This window comes from Diabrotica virgifera, chromosome 3 (assembly GCF_917563875.1).
Source record: "Diabrotica virgifera virgifera chromosome 3, PGI_DIABVI_V3a".
NCBI classification, from domain to species: Eukaryota; Metazoa; Arthropoda; class Insecta; order Coleoptera; family Chrysomelidae; genus Diabrotica; species Diabrotica virgifera.
The window spans coordinates 246,844,125-246,864,985 of NC_065445.1; the positions used below are offsets into that span (position 1 = coordinate 246,844,125).

Genomic DNA, 20,861 nt, shown 5'->3' on the forward strand with positions numbered 1-20,861 from the left:
TTTTAAAATAAAAACCAGGAAAACCACAACTTTTGGTAAACCTATTCTTCCGGTTAAAGACCTCTATCTTATCCATAAAAAAAAGCTGTATACCAAATTTGGTTGAAATCGGACGTCTCGTTCAAAAGTTATCCTGCTATTAGTCACATATGTATAGTCGCCATTTTGAATGCCCGCCATTTTTGTACAAGGCAAAATCTGAGATGGCCTCGTATCTAAATTTGAACCTTTATATGTGTAGTATATGTGGTCCAAATTATATGCTTCTATCATTAAATGCACAATTGTTTCACATATCGGCTGCACTAATTTGACTTTTAAATATTATGTCAAAATAATTTTATTTCATCAAATTATTGCGATAATGTCATTAACACATGAACACAATAAGATACATTTGAAATAAATTAGTAAGTAGCATTATCATTATATAAAAACATGTCTTCAGGAAGCAGCAACAGAGGCCCTCGGACTCCAAATAAAAAACCTCAGAAAAACTCCGTATTGGTGGGACGAAGAAATAGAACAAGAGATTAAAAATAAAAGAGAGAAGTATAAAAAATTTCTGAACACAAGGACCGACGCCGATAAGGTAGAATACAAGAGGGTCCAAGCTAAAGTGCGAAAAATGATATGCCAAAAGAAGAATGAGGCTTGGGAGCAAAAGTGTAACATGATTAACACACATTTAGGAGGACGGAGAAGTACAGAAAGTTGGAAAGTATTAAAATCGCTACGACAGGAAAAGAAAAGAGATATAATATCAGCAATCACACCGGATCAATGGGACGAATATTTTGAAAAACTCCTAAATGAGGACAGAGCGGAATTTTTAAATAACAGTGATACCAGCAATGTAAATATCTTAGCCTCACCATTACGGGTAACAACAAAAGAAGTAGAAGAAGTATGTAAGTTTTTAAAAAATAACAAAGCACCAGGACCAGGGAACATACCAGCTGAACTAATAAAATATGGCACAACAAAATTATATGAAAACCTGGCTAAACTCTTTCAAAGATGCATCAACGGAGCGGAAATCCCAGAAGAATGGAAGACATCATGGATATCCACCATACATAAAAAAGGCAGACGGGATCAATGTGACAACTACAGAGGCATCGCTGTAACGAACTCGATCAGCCGAATATACGGAAAACTGATTAAAAATAAAATCGAAAACGAATATAAAGATATAGAAGCTGAAGAACAGGCAGGATTCAGGGCAGGGAGATCAACGGTTGACCATCTGTTTTGTATTACACAGATTATTGAGAAGAAACTGGCCGTCAACCAGGAGGTGCATCTGTTATATGTGGACTTAAGAAAAGCGTATGATAGCATCCCACAAAACAAATTATGGGAAGCATTAGAGAAAACCAATATAAGCGCAAATTTAATAACAGCGACGAAACAATTGTATACCAAAACTGCATCAAGGGTGAAAGTTGGAAGCAGGCTATCGAGAGGATTCCAAATTAGCAAAGGCCTAAAACAAGGGTGCTGCCTTTCACCGACATTATTTAAGATCTACCTCGAACAAACTCTAAAACTTTGGAAACGCAAATGCAAAAACATGGGATTACCGATCAGCAACAATACAATATACACTTTGTCATTTGCAGACGACCAACTTGTACTAGCGCAAGACTACGATGATATAGAATATATGACAAGGAAATTAATAGAGGAGTACAAAAAAGGTGGTTTGGAAATAAACATAAAGAAGACCGAATATATGTGTATCGGTGGGACACAGCAGGACCTTACACTGGGGAATGGCGAAATTATTAAACATTGCGACGCATATAAATACCTTGGTATGACCATCACACAAGAAGGAAGCGTAGACCGGACGATAGAAGAAAGAAACAACCAGGGAAGAAAAGCAATTACCCTTCTCAATAGCATCCTCTGGGACCAGTCAATATCAAACAACAACAAACATAGAATATACAATACAATTGTTAAGAGTATAATCACTTACAGCAGTGAAGTATGGCAAATAAAAGAAAGATACAAGAGAAAACTTGAAGCAACAGAAATGGATTTCTGGAGGCGCTCAGCAGGAAAATCAAGATTAGAAAGGGTAACCAACAACAGAATTAGGGAAATAATGAATGTGAAACACACAATAGTAGATGACATTAGTACCAAACAGCTTAGATGGTATGGACACGTACAAAGAATGTCCGAAGAACGACTCCCGAAACAAATCCTAACGTGGACCCCTCATGGTAGACGAAAAAGAGGAAGACCCCGCCTGAGTTGGAGAGAAGGCATAAATCGAGAAATGAGAGAAAGAGAATTGGATGAAGACCTTTGGATGGACCGAAGTGAATGGCGACTAGGCATCGGAAGACGTAGGAGAACGTTTTAAAACCGATATATATATATATATATATATATATATATATATATATATATATATATATATATATAGTAAGTAATATTTAAATATTAGTTTATTGCATGTATTAGCCATTTTATACGATGCAACTAATTGCGCAATTAATTGCACAATTTCTTGCAGCAGTAGAAATTGCATCGTGTCATACGCGAATTGCACAGAAAAGCTGCAACTTCTTGCAGCAATTTCTTGCTGCAAGAAGTTGCAGCTAAATAGAACATGTCCTATTTTTCATGCAATTTTTTCTGCAATTTGGTTATATTTTTTGTAACTTTTAAGGCTACACTGTTTGTTTTGACATTCTGTCATCCTAAATTTCAAACTAAACAATTTTTGACAAAACTAGAGGAACTTTTTACCAATTTCACGCTTCACAGATAACATTATTCTGATGGATAACTTTAATTATGCAACATAGGGAGGGATTAAAGAAACTATATTCTATTTTTATTTCTTTTGCATTTGACAACTTGTTTCCTTTTGTAAATGAATAATGTATTATAGGTAGGTATACTTGCATTAGGTATTAATTGATTTTGTTATACATAATACATATTATAATTTTCTCAAATTATAATCTAACATTTTTAATCTAATATATCTGATAACCATAGCGGTATCTGATAACTCTACTCAAAAAATTACATTTTTAATTTATAAAAACAACATAACCTAAAATTTATGGTATGTCAAAGTTTATGTCAATTTCATGTCAGTTTGTGCAATTACTTGCACCGTGTAATCACTTTATTGCAGAAAGCTAGTTGCAACTTATTGCAGAAGTTCTTGCTGCAAGAACTTGTGCAATAAATTTCGCAATTACTTGCATCGTGTAAAGTGGCTATATTATAGTATATTATAATGCCATATTTGCCGCACGCCGTGCGGAAAAGTGCAACTTTCGGAAACGAAATGCGTGCGGGAAAGTGGCTGTTTTAGCACGGTTGTAGAAAAAATAATAATTATAGTTGAATATTAGATTCCAACAGTACCAATGTAAGCTAGTAGTGACCTATATAAAGAAACACGAAGTCAGAAGAATTCTCATCGATGGAAATTATATAATAATAACTTACTTTTTATTGTTAAGCAGCTGACTTAAAAGATAGTCTAACTTTTCTTCTGTTATTTCACTGAATTCTGTTTTAAGTCCGACGCCTAATTCTACCATTCTACCAGAATTTAAGTCCTGATCTCCGATAAAAGGAACAGCCAAAATCGGGACTCCATGGTAAATAGTTTCAATAGTACTTAGAAAACCACCATGAGTAATGAATAGCTTACAATTAGGGTGAGCTAAAAGTAAAAAATATTTAAATACTTCACCAAAATCGTCTTAGTACTAGGGCGGTCTGATAAGTACTTAACCTTCAACATAAAAACGTAAATTTTGGAAAAGTGGCCATTTATTTTTGAACGTAGTCTCTTTTTAGTTCTTTAAAATTGACCTAACGATTCTCCACCTTCTGTAATCCGTCTGAAAAATACCTTTTCTCGAGGTCTGCGTAGAGAATGCGTTAGATAAAACAGCAGTGTGTAGTCCAATTCGACCAATTTGGCCATGGCGATATCGGAGGTGTATGCATGACCGTTGTCATGGTGGAAGAGTATTTTTATCTTCCCCAACTGGAGCTGTTTTTTCTGAAATTCAGCGTCGAATCGGGCCAATAATGCAGCATAGTAAAGCCCTGTGATCGTTTTGCCCTTTTCCAGGAAGTGGATATGAATCACATCTTGTGAATCTCAGAAAATGGTGGCCATCACCTTTCCGGCCGATTGGACAGACTTCGCCCTCTTCGGAGCACATTCGCGGGGTGACTTTCACTGTATTGACTATTCCTTAGTCTCTGGTGCAGTGTTTCTCAATCCTTTTGATTTCGCGACCCCGTTACAGGTTGAAATATTCTGGCGACCCCCTGGTGTCATAGAAAACCAAAGAAATAAATTAATTAAAAACTACATACGTTAGGTATGTAATAACTTTTTTCCTATTTTGATACATTTATCTTTTATTCACCTGGGCCAACAATTAAAGAACAGCCAACATTGTGCTTTGCAGTTTGACGAATCTACAAATTAATATTTCCGAGTTTGTAGTATTTATGGGCTTTGAAGCAGATGACAGTATCATGGAAGAAATTGTATTTTGCAAAGCACTTCCTGCAAACACTATTGGCCAATGTTTGTACGATATGTTTTTAGAAAGCACTTACTATAATACAATAATGAAAAAATCAAAAATGAATAACCATTTTCAATTTCGTTGCAAAACGAAAATACAGCCGAACCATATTCCAGTCCAATCAGAGAGTGCTGCAAGCACCTCTACCGGTTTCGAAACTTATTAGTCTCTCATCAGGAGGCACATATGCTGCTCTCCCTGATCCAACCAAAACAAACCCCAGCGTGCAGTCCCGAATTGCAACGAACGAAATGGCATAGATGCCCTAGCGGCAACTGCTAGCAAAAGACTAAGTTTTCACTCTAATGGCATATAGCATATCCCACCAGAATGAAAACAATGGGAACCTTCTCTGGTTACACCTCCGAGGCTTCTACAATTTGCAAGCCATACGGATGCTGAGACTAAGGAAGATGAGGGAATTCTACAATTTACAATTCACGTCCCATCTGCTCAGCGCGGTAAAGTTCCAACTAGACTGGTTCCCTTCATACTCCACACAGAGTAAATGTAAATCAAAAATGAATAACCATTTTCAATTTCGTTGCAAAACGAAAATACAGCCGAACCATATTCCAGTCCAATCAGAGAGTGCTGCAAGCACCTCTACCGGTTTCGAAACTTATTAGTCTCTCATCAGGAGGCACATATGCTGCTCTCCCTGATCCAACCAAAACAAACCCCAGCGTGCAGTCCCGAATTGCAACGAACGAAATGGCATAGATGCCCTAGCGGCAACTGCTAGCAAAAGACTAAGTTTTCACTCTAATGGCATATAGCATATCCCACCAGAATGAAAACAATGGGAACCTTCTCTGGTTACACCTCCGAGGCTTCTACAATTTGCAAGCCATACGGATGCTGAGACTAAGGAAGATGAGGGAATTCTACAATTTACAATTCACGTCCCATCTGCTCAGCGCGGTAAAGTTCCAACTATAATACAATATTTATTGGAAAAAATATATAGTTATTCGTAGCGATGGCGCTAAAGCTATGACTGGCAAAAATAGCGGACTAATTGCAAAATAAAAACGACAATGCCAAACATATCCTGGACACACTGTTTTCTTCATCGACAGGCTCTAGCTTCTAAGGTTGTATCTTTTGATTTAAATGGCGTGCTCAAGGATCTAATAAAAATTGAAAATTCTATCAAAACTAAACCTTTGCAAACCCGGCTATTCAGAACATTAACAATTCACAACTGAGAGCTAAAATGTTCTTACAAGATGTAAAATCTAAATATGCTTATCGCTTTTCTGACCCTATTGGCTCTTGAAATTAGCATTTTGGCAGATCTTTTTAGCCATCTTAACAATTTAAACAAGAACCTTCAAGGAAGAAAAGAGAATATTTTAACAACTAAAGATAAAGTAAAAGTCTCACGCAAAACTTCGTTTGTGGTCAACCTCTCTGCAAAAACAAAATGACTCTTTTTCCATGTGTTCAGAAGATTGATGAAGATAATGCAACAGACCAAAGTTTTTTAGTATCGGCTCACATTCCTTGCATCATTCGGAGCTTGCACAATTGACAAGAGCAACTTTTGACATACTTTCCAGACTTGCACTCTGAAGCTGACAATGGGTGTAGATGGATTTTAAACTCTTTTTGTGGACAAACCAATAGATTTGGCTGATGTCACCAAAAAACTGAAAGAATGTCTTCTAGATTTAGCTGCTGATGACATGCTTAAAATGGAATTTTATTAGCAAAGTGTCGACGTACTTTGGATTAAAAGAAACCCCAATATCTAGAGCTGGCCAGGGAAGCCCTTAAATTATTATTACGATTCGCCACTTCATACTTGTGTGAACTGACATTTTTTTCAATGGTATACATTCAAACTAAAAAGAGAAATAGACTGCAATTATTAAATGATTTGATTATTAGCCTTTCAAAAATAGCACCACAATTTGATAAACTTTCGAAAAACAAACAAGCACATCCTTTCCACTAAAATTCTGTTTTAAGAGCCTTAATTTTTTCTTTCAGTCGGCGACCCCCCAAGAAAAGCTTCGCGACCCCCCGGGGGGTCGCGACCCACAGATTGAAAAACACTGCTCTGGTGTATACCAGTAGAACCATGTTTCGTCGACAGTTATAAAACAACGTAGAAACTCATTTGGATTATGCTTAAAAGCATCAGACACTACTCTGAATTGGTCTCATGGTTGCGTTTATTGTTCGGGTTAGAAAATGCGGCAGCCATCGCGCCGACAGCTTTTTTATGTCCAAAATTTCATGCAGGATATGACCAACGATATCTTTTTAGATGCTTACTGCCTCAACTATCCCACGCACCCTCAGTGGGCGGTCTACCAATACGAGATTATCACGATACACGATATCCTGTCAATACACGATATCCTCAGGGGTAGCCCTTTTCGGGGCACCTGCGAATGACTTATCAAAAATCGACGCCAGACGCCACCACGTTGAAACTTGTTAAAACAACTTGAGACGGATATGAGTCAGCTTTACAGAATTCAAGCGGTTTTTGATTTCACTGCAGTATTTCCCTTCTAAAAACAAAAGTCGAATCACCGACTAATATTGCTCTCTTTAAAGGTGCACTTAGAAGGTAAAATGAGTACGTAGAATCCATTTTTCTGTTATTCAATGCCCTTTTGTGTTCTGCTATATGTTTGTCAAATGCTCTGTCAGTCTGACCGATGTAAGTTTTTGGACAGTGACCACATATAAGTTTGTATATACCACTGTGTTGTGGTATATACATACTTTTTCTTTTAAATAAATAAATATACATAAATAAAATAATTCTTACCCAAAATTGCTTCTTGTGGGACCCATTTACTGAGCTTCATATTAGCAGGTTTTCCAGTGAAATTTTCTTCGTCAGTTTTCCATAATACTTTCTGCTTTAGTTTACCGAGAGATTTGATAATAGCTTGCTTAATTTTAGGATCCATTTCTGATGGATGTATAAATGAACCAAAGCTGAATAATATCGCACCTTAAAAAATGTATCTATAGTTTTTTATTGTAATAAATATTGTAATATATAATATACATGCGTGAAGAAATTAGACCGTTGATCTACTTGTGCAATATTGTTTCAATAGTACCAATAATAGACCGGGCAGTATCGTCGCCCCCGCTAGCGCAAATATTCCGATTCGATTTTTTTGCACAAACTTACTCAAAAAGAGGTCCTTATAACATATCCACAGCGTGCCGGGCGGTGCCGTGGTCGAAAATTTTTTTAAACAATTTTTTTTTAAACAAATTCACAAAAATAATTTTTTTATTTCCAACAATTTTTTTTAGATAATTTGGATCATTCTGAGCAAAAAAGGTCTCTTGTCGTTTTTCTCTAAAATTGACTTTTGTCGAGTTATATGCGATTAAAAATTTGAAAAATGCGAAAATGGCCATTTTCAAGGCTTCATAACTCCATTAAAAATGATTATTATAAAATTCAAAAAGTAACAAAATCAAGATTCAAATACCTTCTTCAACGTCCTGAAGAGATTTTTGTCACTGTTTTATTACAAAGCTGTTAATTTTAGTTCTTAACAATTAGCGGTATAGTCCAACTGTATCGTCGCCCCCGTTAGCGGAACTATTTCGATTAGATTTTTTTTGCACAAACTTACTCAAAAAGAGGTCCTTATAACATATCCACAGGGTGCCGGCCGGTGCCTTGGTCTAAAAATTGTGCAAAAAAATCTAATCGAAATAGTTCCGCTAACGGGGGTGACGATACAGTTGGACTATACCGCTAATTGTTAATAATTTCAATCTTGATTTTGTCACTTTTTGAATTTCATAATAATCATTTTTAATCGAGTTATGAAGCCTTGAAAATGGCCATTTTAGCATTTTTCAAATTTTTAATCGCATATAACTCGACAACAATCAATTTTAGAGAAAAAATACAAAAGACCTTTTTTGCTCAGAATGACCCAAGTTATCTAAAAAAAATTGTTGGAAATAAAAAAATTATTTTTGGGAATTTGTTTAAAAAAAATTGTTTAAAAAATTTTTCGACCACGGCACCGCAAGGCACCTTGTGGATATGTTATGAGGACCCCTTTTTGAGTAAGTCTGTGCAAAAAAATCTGATCGAAATTGTTCCGCTAACGGGGGCGACGATACAGTTAGACTATAGCTCTAATTGTTAATAACTAAAAATAACAGCTTTGTTATAAATTAATGACAAAAATCTCTTCAGGACGCTGAAGAAGGTATTTGAATCTTGATTTTTTCACTTTTTGAATTTCATAATAATCATTTTTGATCGAGTTATGAAGCCTTGAAAATGGCCATTTTCGCATTTTTCAAATTTTTAATCGCGTATAACTCGACAACAGTCAATTTTAGAGAAAAATGACAAGAGACCTTTTTTGCTCAGAATGATCCAAATTATCTAAAAAAATTGTTGGAAATAAAAAAATTATTTTTGTGAATTTGTTTAAAAAAATTGTTTAAAAAATTTTTCGACCACGGCACCGCCCGGCACCCTGTGGATATGTTATAAGGACCTGTTTTTGAGTAAGTTTGTGCAAAAAAATCTAATCGAAATAATTCCGTTAACGGGGGCGACGATACAGTTGGACTATAGCGCTAATTGTTAATAACTAAAAATAACAGCTTTGTAATAAATGAATGACAAAAATCTCTTCAGGATGCTGAAGAAGGTATTTGAATCTCGAGTTTGTCACTTTTTGAATTTCATAATAATCATTTTTGATCGAGTTATAAAGCCTTGAAAATGACCATTTTCGCATTTTTCAAATTTTTAATTGCGTATAACTCGACAAAAGTCAATTTTAGAGAAAAATGACAAGAGACCTTTTTTGCTCAGAATAACCCAAATTATCTAAAAAAGAATTTTGGAAATAAAAAAATTATTTTTGTAAATTAAAAAAAAATAAAATGTTTAAAAAATTTTTCGACCACGGCACCGCCCGGCACCCTGTGGATATGTTATAAGGACCTCTTTTTGAGTAAGTTTGTTCAAAAAAATCGAATCGGAATAATTGCGCTAGCGGGGGCGACGATACTGCCCGGTCTATAATAAAAATGTTATTATAAGCATAAGGAGTTTGATACTACTGATCTACACTGAAAATTTTAGCCTATCGTGCCTTCTACTCAATATTGCCCTAGAGAAAGCTATTAGAGAATCTGGAATAAAAAGGAGTTCACAAATACCAGCATATTATGCAGATGACATTGATATTATAGCAAGAAGAAAGGTGGACCTGGTCCAATCGTTCACGGCATTTTAAACAGCAGCAAAAAGAATGGGGCTACACGTTAATGCTAATAAAGGTATATAAAGGTCACAAACAATAATCAAGTAAAAAAACCACGAAGATCTAACGGTTAGAACATATATTTTTGAAGAAGTATGTTTGTGTTTCTTTTTTATTGGCACTGTTTTTATAGTCTAAGAGCTAGTGAACCCTCCGACTAACGGTCTTCCTGTAATGCTAGAAATTTATATAGTGATAATTTATAGCACACCAAGGCTAAAAACCATGACCTGGCAGGCATCAGCCCTGCACGTGTATCTACCAGGTGAATCGAAAAGTGCATAGTTTAGGGGAAAAACAAACTTTCTCCTGTAAAGTTTAAATTCAAGTATGTGTTTGAGTAAGTCATTTAGAAGAAATGTGTACAATGACAGTCGATTCTGAACAGCATAAGACCTTGCCAGGCACGGGGAAAGATTAGGGGTTTTTCCTAAAATTATTTTTTTTTTGCATCGAACAGTTTTGTTAGGTTTTTTGAATCATTCCAAACAGAAAAGGTATTTGGTGAATTTTCTCTTAGGTTTAATAGTTTTTGTTTATATAAGCGATAAAAAATTTTGAAAATTGCGAAATCGGCCATTTTTATCCTTAAATCGGACATTTTAAATCCTTAAATCGGACATCTAAAAATTTCAATGTTACCAAGGTAGTTAGATATTCTTTAAATACTTATTAATGAAATCTCGAAGAGTTTTTTGCAATACAATATCGAAAACCACTTTGTTTTTTAATTGCTAATCATGCGGGCGCGACACTGTAGTATAAAAGTGAGGACGTTTGAGTTTGCATAAATTCATTATCTCGAGAATGGGCAAATTGGAAGAGAAATCCTCAGACAGGTCGATTTTTATTTTTAAATTAGGACTTTTTGCCGTATATATAGTAGTAGTGACGTCATCCATCTGGGCGTGATGACGTAATTGATGATTTTTTTTAATGAGAGTAGGGGTTGTGTGATAGCTCATTTGAAAGGTTATTTAATTCTCTATTCAGTAATATAAAAATTAACATAATTATTTATACAGGGTGTACAAAAAACTGTTTTCTTCTTTTTGTCTAAATTAATTTAATAAAAATTTTTTTTGTACACCCTGTATAAATAATTATGTTAATGTTTATATTACTGAATAGAAAATTAAATAACCTTTCAAATGAGCTATCACACAACCCCTACTCTCATTTAAAAAAATCATCGATGACGTCATCACGACCAGATGGATGACGTCACTAGTATTATATATATATGCTAAAAAGTCCTTATTTAAGAATAAAACTTGACCTGGCCGAGGATTTCTCTTCAAATTTGCCCATTCTCGAGATAATGAATTTATGCAAACTCAAACGTCCTCACTTATACTACAGTGTCGCGCCCGCTTGATTAGCAATTAAAAAACAAAGGGGTTTACGATATTGTATTGCAAAAAACTCTTCGCGATTTCATCAATCAATGTTTACAGAATATCTACCTACCTTGGTGACATTGAAATTTTTAGTTAAATGTCCGATTTAGGGTTAAAAATGGCCGATTTCGCAATTTTCAAAATTTTTAATCGCTTATATAACGAAAACTATTAACCTAAGAGAAAAATCATTAAGACCTTTTCTGTTTGGAATGATTCAGAAAACCTAAAAAAACTTTGTTTTTAATAATCTTAATCTTTCCCCTCGCCTGGCAAGGTCTTATGCTGTTCAGAATCGCCGGTCATTGTACACATTTCTTCTAAATGACTTACTCAAACACATACTTAAATTTAAACTTTACAGGAGAAAGTTTATTTTTCCCCTAAACTATGCACTTTTCGATTCACCTGGTAGATACACGTGCAGGGCTGATGCCTGCCAGGTCATGGTTTTTAGCCTTGGTGTGCTATGGATTATCACTATACAAATTTCTAGCCTTACAGGAAGACCGTTAGTTGGAGGGTTCACTAGCTCTTAGACTATTAGCAACCAACTGGCCAGTCAATTTGTTTTGAATTATTTCTTTTACAAAAGATGTGCTTAGTATATATGTTACAGTTCAAGTTGATTATCCAGTTGGAGTTGACTCCAACTAGTTGGAGTCGACTCTAACGGCTGGTTTCAGTAAAAGTTGTTTATAAATATAAAATGAAGATTTATATTCAACATTTACTAGTAAAAGTAGACTCCAACTAGGAAAAGTATACTCTTCCCAATGCCATTTAGTAAAAGTTGATTCTGATTCACACAAACAGCCGATTCTAGAAATTAAATTAATGTTACTGAATATGTTCAAATTAGTCTAGGCTGTATCGTCGTCCCCGTTAGTGAAATTGCTCCGATTCGAATTTTTTGCACAAACTTACTCAAAAAGAGGTCCTTATAACAAATCTACTGGGTGCCAGGCAGTACCTTGATCGATAAATTGTTTAAACATTTTTCTTTTAGACAAATTCACAAAAATAATTTTTTCACTTCGAACAATTTTTTTAGATCATTTGAGTTATTCTGAGCAAAAAAAGGTATTTTGTGATTTTTCTCTAAAATTGATTGTTGTCGAGTTATACGCGATTTAAAATTTGAAAAATGCAAAAATAGCCATTTTCAAGGCTTAAACACTCGGTTAAAATCCATTATTCTGAAAGTCAGAAAGTGACCAAATCAAAGTTTATAGCCCCCTGTACAAGATACAGCAGAAATTTTTGTCACTATTTTATTACTAAGCTTTATTTTTAATTATTAACAATGAGCGCTAAGTGCGTATTAGGCGGCCGTCAATGGTGAGTGCTAAAAAGATGCACCATTTGGGCCGTCCAATGGTGAATCTCACTCGCACTCACATTGACGGCCGCCTCAATACGCGCTTAGCGCTCATTGTTGATAATTAGAAATAATATCTTATTAATGAAATAATGACAAAAATTTCTTCAGGATCTTATAGAGGTAGCTTTAATCTTTGATTTTTTTAGTTTCTGACTTTCATAATATACAGTGAGTACGTAAAGGTTGGAATAAATTCATTTTCTCGAGAATGGACGATTTTAGAAAGAAATCCCGAAACAGGTCAATTTTTATTTTTAAATTACGACTTTTTGGCATATATACCATAGTAGTGACGTCACCCATCTGGGCGTGATGACGTCATCGATGATTTTTTTAAATGGGAATAGGGGTCTTGTGATAGCTCATTTGAAAGGTAATTCAATTCTCTATTCAATAATATCACTAATAACATAATTTTTTATACAGGGTGCCCAAATTTTTTTATTTTTTTGAATAAATTTACTGACATAAAAAGAAGAATGCAAGTAATTTATTTAATTCAAAATACATTTTACTGCTCTCATAAAACAGAATAAAATGTTTATTTGAAAAATAATCATTGCTTTTAGCTTAAATTAAATGTTCAAACTGTCAACAGGAAGGTGGGTGGCTGCTTTAATACTGAATTTAAGCAAAAACAATATTTTTTATTTTTATTTGTCAAATACACATTATTTCCTGTTTTCTGATAGGAGTAAAATGTATTATGAGTTAAATAAATTACACACATTCTTCTTTTTGTCAAAAAATTTAATTAAAAAAAAATTTTTTGGACACCCTGTATAAATAATAATGTTAATGTTTATATTACTGAATAGAAAATTGAATTACCTTTCAAATGAGCTATCACATGACCCCTATTCTCATTTAAAAAAACGTAGATGACGTCATCATTCTAGAAATTAAATGTTACTGGAAATAATTATGTTCAAATTGTGATATTTATATTCTAGGCTGTATCATCGCCTCCGATAGGTAAATTATTCCAGTTCGATTTTTTTGCACAAACGTACTCAAAAAGAGGTCCTTATAACGAATCCACAGGGTGTCAGATGGTACTGAGGTCGAAAAATTGTTTAAACAACTTTTTTAAACAAACTCACAAAAACAATTCATTTAGGACAATTTTCTTAACATCATTTGGGTCATTCGGAGCAAGGTCAAAAGAGGTCTTTTGTGATTTTTCTGTAAAATTTATTGTTCATACTTGTTTATTGTTATATTTATTTCAAAATACGAAAATGGCCATTTTCAAGGCTTAATAACTCAGTTAAAAATTATATTAGTCACCGAAAGTGACGAGAAAGTCACCGAAAGTCACGAGAAAGTCCGAAAGTCACCAAATAAAATTTTAACGACTCCCCTACAAGATACTGAAGAAATTTTTGTTATTATTTTATTACTAAACTAAGCGGTTATTTTTAATTATTAACAATGAGCGCTAGGAGCATATTGACGCAGCTACCAATGTGAGTGCGAGTGAAATTTTTTTTAGACATTTTGAGATTTAAAAATTCAAACTTCTGTCAAACCACAAAAACACTTTTTTGTAATTTATTGCTCACATGTCATCACCATGACAAAGCGAAAGTTCTTCTTCTTGTGGTGCTTTCTCCTTTAGTGGAGGTTAGCGACTACACTGCAGCACAATGCGGCTCTAAACAAAGATGTTGAATCAAGGCCGATCCAGTCTCTGATATTTCTAAGCCATGAAATCTGGCGCCTACCGGGACCCCGTTTTCCTTCAATTTTACCCTGGATGATCAGTTGCGTGAGGCGGTACTTTTCGTTTCTCATTATGTGTCCCAGGTAGCTAACTTTTCTGACTTTAATGATTTTTAGCAGTTCTCTACCTGTACCTATTCTCCTCAGAACATATTCGTTGGTGGTGTGGGTTGTCCAAGGTATTTTCAAGTCTCTTCTATAAAGCCAGAGTTCAAAGGCGTCCAACTTGTTCATCAGTATTGTGTTGTGTCCAGGCCTCCGTTCCATACAAAAGTATTGACCACACATAGTAATGCAGAAAACGACATCTAAGGCTGATATTAATGCTACTGTTACAAAATAAGCTTTTCATTTTGATAAACCCCTGTCGGGCTACCTGTATTTTCGCTCTTGACTTCTTGTTTATAATCAAGTTTATTGTTGAACCAGCAATCAAGATATTTGTACTGGCTTACGTATTCAAGCTGTTGGTGTTTCACATATTTATTGGAAGAGGTAAATTTTTGTTCCTTGATATTTTTATAACTTTGGTTTTCGCAGTATTGATCTTCATTCCCATTTTTTCACAACTCTCAGTATCCCTATCCAACAGTATCTGCAGACTATGGTCCGAATCAGTCATTAGATAGGAGACAGTCTCCGATAGGAGTGGCACAAGAAGAAGAATAAGAGAATCAGTTTAATTTTGACTGACATTGGACATTGTAGATAGAATGATTTAGGATGAACGAAAAAAACTAGCGATTTTCATCTGCCTTGCTGATGTATCTCGTTTTGTTGCTGCCAATACTCGCCATCTTGTAGCATCATAATATCGACAGCTCTTTCTTCTTGTTGCTCGGAATGCTCGGCTTATTTTATCTCATCTTAAAAAATGTTTACTCATTCTTTAATATTTTCAAAGTTATAAAAATTTGAAAAAAAAATTATTACTTAAATGGAGCGGCGGATAAAACGGAACGGCGGATAAATGAAGGGCGGATAACCGAGACTCTACTGTATATTCTATTCTGTATGATACGCAAGAAAAGCTTTAGAATGTTATTTAATAGACTTATAAGGCGGAAGTCCTGGCATAATTTGGCATTCTTCTTTTTAGGTAGTGGTATGAAGACTGATTCAAGCCATATTTTAGGGATAGTCCCTGTATTGTAAACATTATTAAATAGTCCAAGAAGAAGGTCTAAGTTTTCTCGTTGATTAACTTCAACAGCTCAGCTGGTTTTTCATCTTTTCCTACAGATTTGTTGTTTTTTAGTTGACGTAGAGCATATTCCAGTTCGAACTTCAGTATTGGAAGACCTTCGTCGTTAGTCTTCCCACATGTTTATTTGTTCTTCAGGGCTTGAAATCAGTTTGCCTTCTGCGTTGATTAGATTATTTAGTCCTTGTGAATATGTCGTGCTTGTGAATTCCTGAGTTTCTTATACAGATGGAAGTCATCATGTTTTTTTATATAAGTTTTCGATTTCTTCACATTGTTCTGTTATCCATTTTTCTTTTGCAATTTTTATTTTTTGTTTAATGGTTCTATTTAATGCTTTGTACATTGCTTTGTGCTGTTTGAATTTTCTTCTTTTATCCATTAAATCCAATATTTCCTCTGTCATCCATCTTTGCTTCCGTGGTCGCTGTTTTGTGAGCATTTCAGTTGCCGTTGCAAGGGCGAGTCTGATTTCCTCCCGAAGGCGAAAGTTAAGGATGTTTAATTATATGAAAGTGTGCTAAAAAACAGTGCGAAAAATTAAAAGTCATTTAAAATACATTGTTACTTCAGACACACTTTAAGCCCTTCATGTACTGCTATCTATATTTACAATTTTCACACAATAAAACCTTTACTTACTTACATAATATGAGATAAAGTAGATAAAAATTATTTTTTTGAATGTAACAAAAATTGGTTAAACAATTCTTAGACCTCGGTACCGCGTGACACCCTGTGTATTTGTTATAAGGATGTATTTCTTTGAGTAAGTTTGTGCAAAAAATCGAATCAGAATAATTAACCTAACGGGGACGACCTTACAGACTCTACTAATAAGTAGTTAAAACGGTCAAGACAAAGAAACGCACACTCATCAAAAATGCACTTGAGATTCTCGTATAATCAACATTTACTGAATCGATCCAGGAAGAGTCAACTCCAACTAGTACAAGTTGATTTAAATTTTTAAAATCAACTTTTACTGCTCGTTTCAGTTAGAGTTGACTCCAACTAGTTGGAGTCGACTCTAACTGAGAATCAACTTGAACTGTAACATATACATTTTTTAAGGAGTAAGAGTTCATATTATATCATATATCTAGGCTCATAAATCAACCAAACTAGTACAGTAACAGTAACTGCAGAAATTAACAGACAGATATATCTAGCAGATAGAATATACTATGGATTAAAAAAAATTTTAACATCAAACGTAGTCACAAAAAGAACGAAAATATTGATATACAGAACTCTAATCAACCTGTCCTCACTTACGCATCAGAAACGTGGACGATGACAAAAAGTGATGAAGAACGTTTAGGCTGTTTTGAACGTAAAATCCACAGACATATTTATAAAGGTAGGCAGGAAAACGAATTATGACGTAGAAATTTTGAGCTTTACCGCGTTTATAGCGACCCTAGTATTGGTAGTAGTGTTGCCCAATATCGGTATTGGTCTTGCTCTTGCGTTTTCGCAAGGCCAAGACCAAGATCGCCTTATTTTAGCAAGACCAAAGCAAGACCAAGACCAAGACTGACCGTTCAAGACTTAAGCAAGAACAAGATTAACTCTGCGAGACTCTTGTATCTTGCAGTTAGGATTGAGTGTCGTTTTAGGAAATATAGCAGTTCGGGTATATGCTTAGAGACTATGAGACGCAGAAAATATGTATCAAGAATTTGGAAAATTGGACTTATGCGTATTATGTACAATACGATAAACATACATAGCGCATCAAAATATCCATTAAAATAACACTTGAAATATTTATTCGACACGTACTCAGAGGTCATAATAAATTATTACAATGTAAAAATAAAATATTTTGTAGTATTAATACATTCTTTCCTAGCAGACGACGCCTTCGCTCTGAAATTAATTAAAATAGTCTAGATTTTGAGAATAGCTGTCCTTTCATAAAATAATCTTGTATTGCGACGCCGACAGTAATATGCTATTGAAACTTATAACTGATAAATATGTCACTTAAGCTGATAAAAAATATAATACAATTAGCATACCCACTATTAAGGACACCCATTCAAATGTTTTTCTTATCAGTTAGTAGTAATCTAAATACCACATCGTAAAGACTAAACATCGTACTTATAAACTTTCTGCAGAGTGTGCAATTACACCAATCGGTCAAACAAAATTCTTTTCTATTAAACAAAGAATGTTCTTTATACAGTCAAGTTTATGTAATTTATTTGGTTTTTTGTGTTAACCATGTTTTAGCACATGTAAGGTTATTAAATGCAAACGTTTATTAAGAAACAGACTGACCCCCCTTGGGACATGGTAGATAGCTCAGTTAGTGAGACTATAGGCAGGGCTAGTTTAGATCGTGGATTCAAACCCCACCCGATGTGAGTTGTTTAGACATTTATTAGTTTGGTTGGTTTTTACTATGTCTGTTAAGTCAAGCTGAAAATGTACCTATACTGTTACGTTTTTCTACGATCTAAATAATGTTTAATAAATAGCAATAGGCTAGTGGGTAACTTCGAGACTTGCAAGACTCTTGCTGCAAGACCAAGACCAAGACCAAGGCCAAGACCGGGAGTGCAATACCAAGACCAAGACCAAGACCAGATGTATTGGTGCAAGACCAAGACCAATACTGTCTTGTTCTTGCATTTGGGCAACACTAATTGGTAGGTCTATCAAAATAGACAGGCTAGGCCACTTGGAGAGAATGAATGAGATGGAGCCGTCGAAACACTATAACCAAAAACCGGATAGGGTTGTAGAACCACCATGGGCTGTAGAGCCTATAATGATGATCTCTATTTCTAATCTGAAGCAAAATATACTTACCGTCTTTTGCTGCATCCATATACTCCTTCAAATCAGTGGGCAATTCAGTTTTATCTTGAAGGTGAAAGCCTAGAATATTGATCATATTTGGAACGTGCGGAATGGGCGAGTTAATACTTTCGTGGTCATTGATTAAAAAAAGAGAAACATTTTTATCGATATCCGCTAAATCGGGCGAATCTGGGAAATATTTTTTCATCAGATCTTCCTGTGCTGGAGTTGTCACCCAATGATAAAACAACATCTCAAATATATAGGTGAACGTGTTTACTGATCTTTCCCAGAAAGTCATGAAATGGGTATAACCAAGAAATGTGTTAGCAACATAGGCTGGAGGTGCAGAGTTTCCCGCTAAAATATGGACAGGAGTATGTGGTGCAAAGGGACAGAAGAGTATTAGTGGAGCTTTGAAATGCCAAGAGAGTGCCTTCAGTGCTGCGTTTGTCAGTTCTTCTAGTATTATGACGTCGAATGTTTCATCAGATTTCATCAAAGCTTGAAGCTTAGGATGCTGGAGTGTACTTTCAGTATAGTTTAAAGAATAAGGATGAAACATAGCCAGCATACGCATAGATGACATTTTGGGAACTTTTACGAAATTCGTTTCCATTCCTAAAAAGAATATAAAGATTAATAATACTATTATTAAAAATAAATGAAATGTAACAATATTATTAACTTTTGTATATATAATATGCTCTGTTTTTAAACCAGGAGTAGTTATTCAAATTTACCTCGCCGTAATGCTTGTTTGTAATTTGTCCAACCTGAGGCAAGTTTACCCACTCCATTGTTATGGAATTTTTGACACTATTGACATTTATGAAATTTTGACACTATTGGCATCTCTTAGATCAATTAATTTATATTGGCGAGTTTTTGTGTTTTCTGCGTTATTACTTTAATCGTCTTTAATTTTTAGACTCACAGTCCACCTTTATATAAAAAGCAGTTTTTTTATACCCGACTCGACTGCTTGCCCGAACTCCGCTATCGCGTCGTTCGGGTCAACGGCAGTAGTTAGGAAAATAACTCTTTCAACATGATGCCGTTCGTCACATTCGACTTTGCTGATAAGAGGATGATTACTAAATCAATATTTTCCTGAAAATGGATTGGACGGTATGGACCAAAAGTTTATAAAAGAAATCTAAATCATAATATTGGAGATCTGAAACAAGCAGTCATTAATACCGTCAGAGGAATCACCCAGACATGCTAATAAAAAGAATTTAAAAATAGGGTGGAGAGATGTTTTGAAGTTGGTGGAGGCTACGTCGAATAGTTCTGTTTTTTTACTGTTAATTTTCCCATTATTCTTTATTATTGTTTTGTTATTGATATTAAATGCTACTGTTTTCTTTGGATGGGGTTTTCGAACAAGCAAAATATTTACCTATCAAGAATGACAGTTCTAAAGATAAATTAAATTATTTGTTGAACGCTTAACACTGTCAAAAAAAATGACAATTTGCAAATTATTTACCGGAGTTGACAGTTTTACTAAGCTACATTGTAGCTTAGCAACACTAGATTATTGTTATGATTTCGAACTTACGGCAAAAATTTATATAGTCGAGGAAATGAAGCTGAAAAAATGGCAAAACCTCGCAATTTTTTCGTCCAGCATTGATTTGTACAAAAATTTGGAATTAGGCTCATTACACCCTCTAGTTCATTTTCTATATTGAGCCGTTGTACGCTTTTGGTTTTTTAAGGGTGAAAGCTACCCCTCATTGTAAAAAATTATAAAATAACATTTTAAACTTTAATATTGTCAACATTTGGTTCCTATTAGTTACATAATGATTGTTTTATGCTTCAAGATACACTATCATAATATTTCTACCCTTAAAACCACCCATGGAGGAGTTATATATAAAAAATTTACTTATCCTAAAAGAATAATTTCGGCTTGCATCGATTTACATAAAGATTTGGGATTAGGATCATCTCACCCTGTACTTCATATTATATATCATGCTTAAGGGCGTTGAATATTTTTAGGGGTGTAAACTACCCGTTATTGTCAAAAATTATATAAAAACATTGTAAACATTAATATGGATAAAATTTGGTTTTGATTGGTTAAAATAATGATTGCTTTATACGTTAGGATATAATACATAATATGTCAACCCTTAAAACCACCCTTAATAACATTACAGTTTTTATAAGTAGATATTTGAATAGATCTATACAGAAAAAAAAGTAGAATTAAAGAATTACAAAAACATTTATTTACACAAAAATACGAATTTAAAAATATGTACAAATACAAATACAAATAGATTTTTAGTCATCTTCCAGTATACGAACCGGTTCTGTGATATTATACATCCATTGAAAATTATCCATAAGCGGACTATCCGAATTTTTCGAAAAAAAAAAATTCGTTTTATAAACATAGCTCCTTCATTTTTGGCGATAAAAAGTTTTTTC

At 34.4% G+C, this 20,861-nt stretch overlaps 1 protein-coding gene across 1 annotated transcript in view; it reads right to left on the bottom strand.

The window, feature by feature from the left end:
- LOC114334269 (uncharacterized) overlaps positions 1–20,861 on the bottom strand; it is a 97,833-nt gene that overhangs the window by 62,377 nt on the left and 14,595 nt on the right. The window contains exons 2-4 of the mRNA XM_028284309.2: positions 18,420–19,031; positions 7,384–7,572; positions 3,487–3,706 (exon numbers count right to left, since the gene is read on the bottom strand). Coding sequence (XP_028140110.2) covers positions 3,487–3,706; positions 7,384–7,572; positions 18,420–19,031 — 1,021 coding nt within the window. The remainder of the gene's footprint in view (positions 1–3,486; positions 3,707–7,383; positions 7,573–18,419; positions 19,032–20,861) is intronic.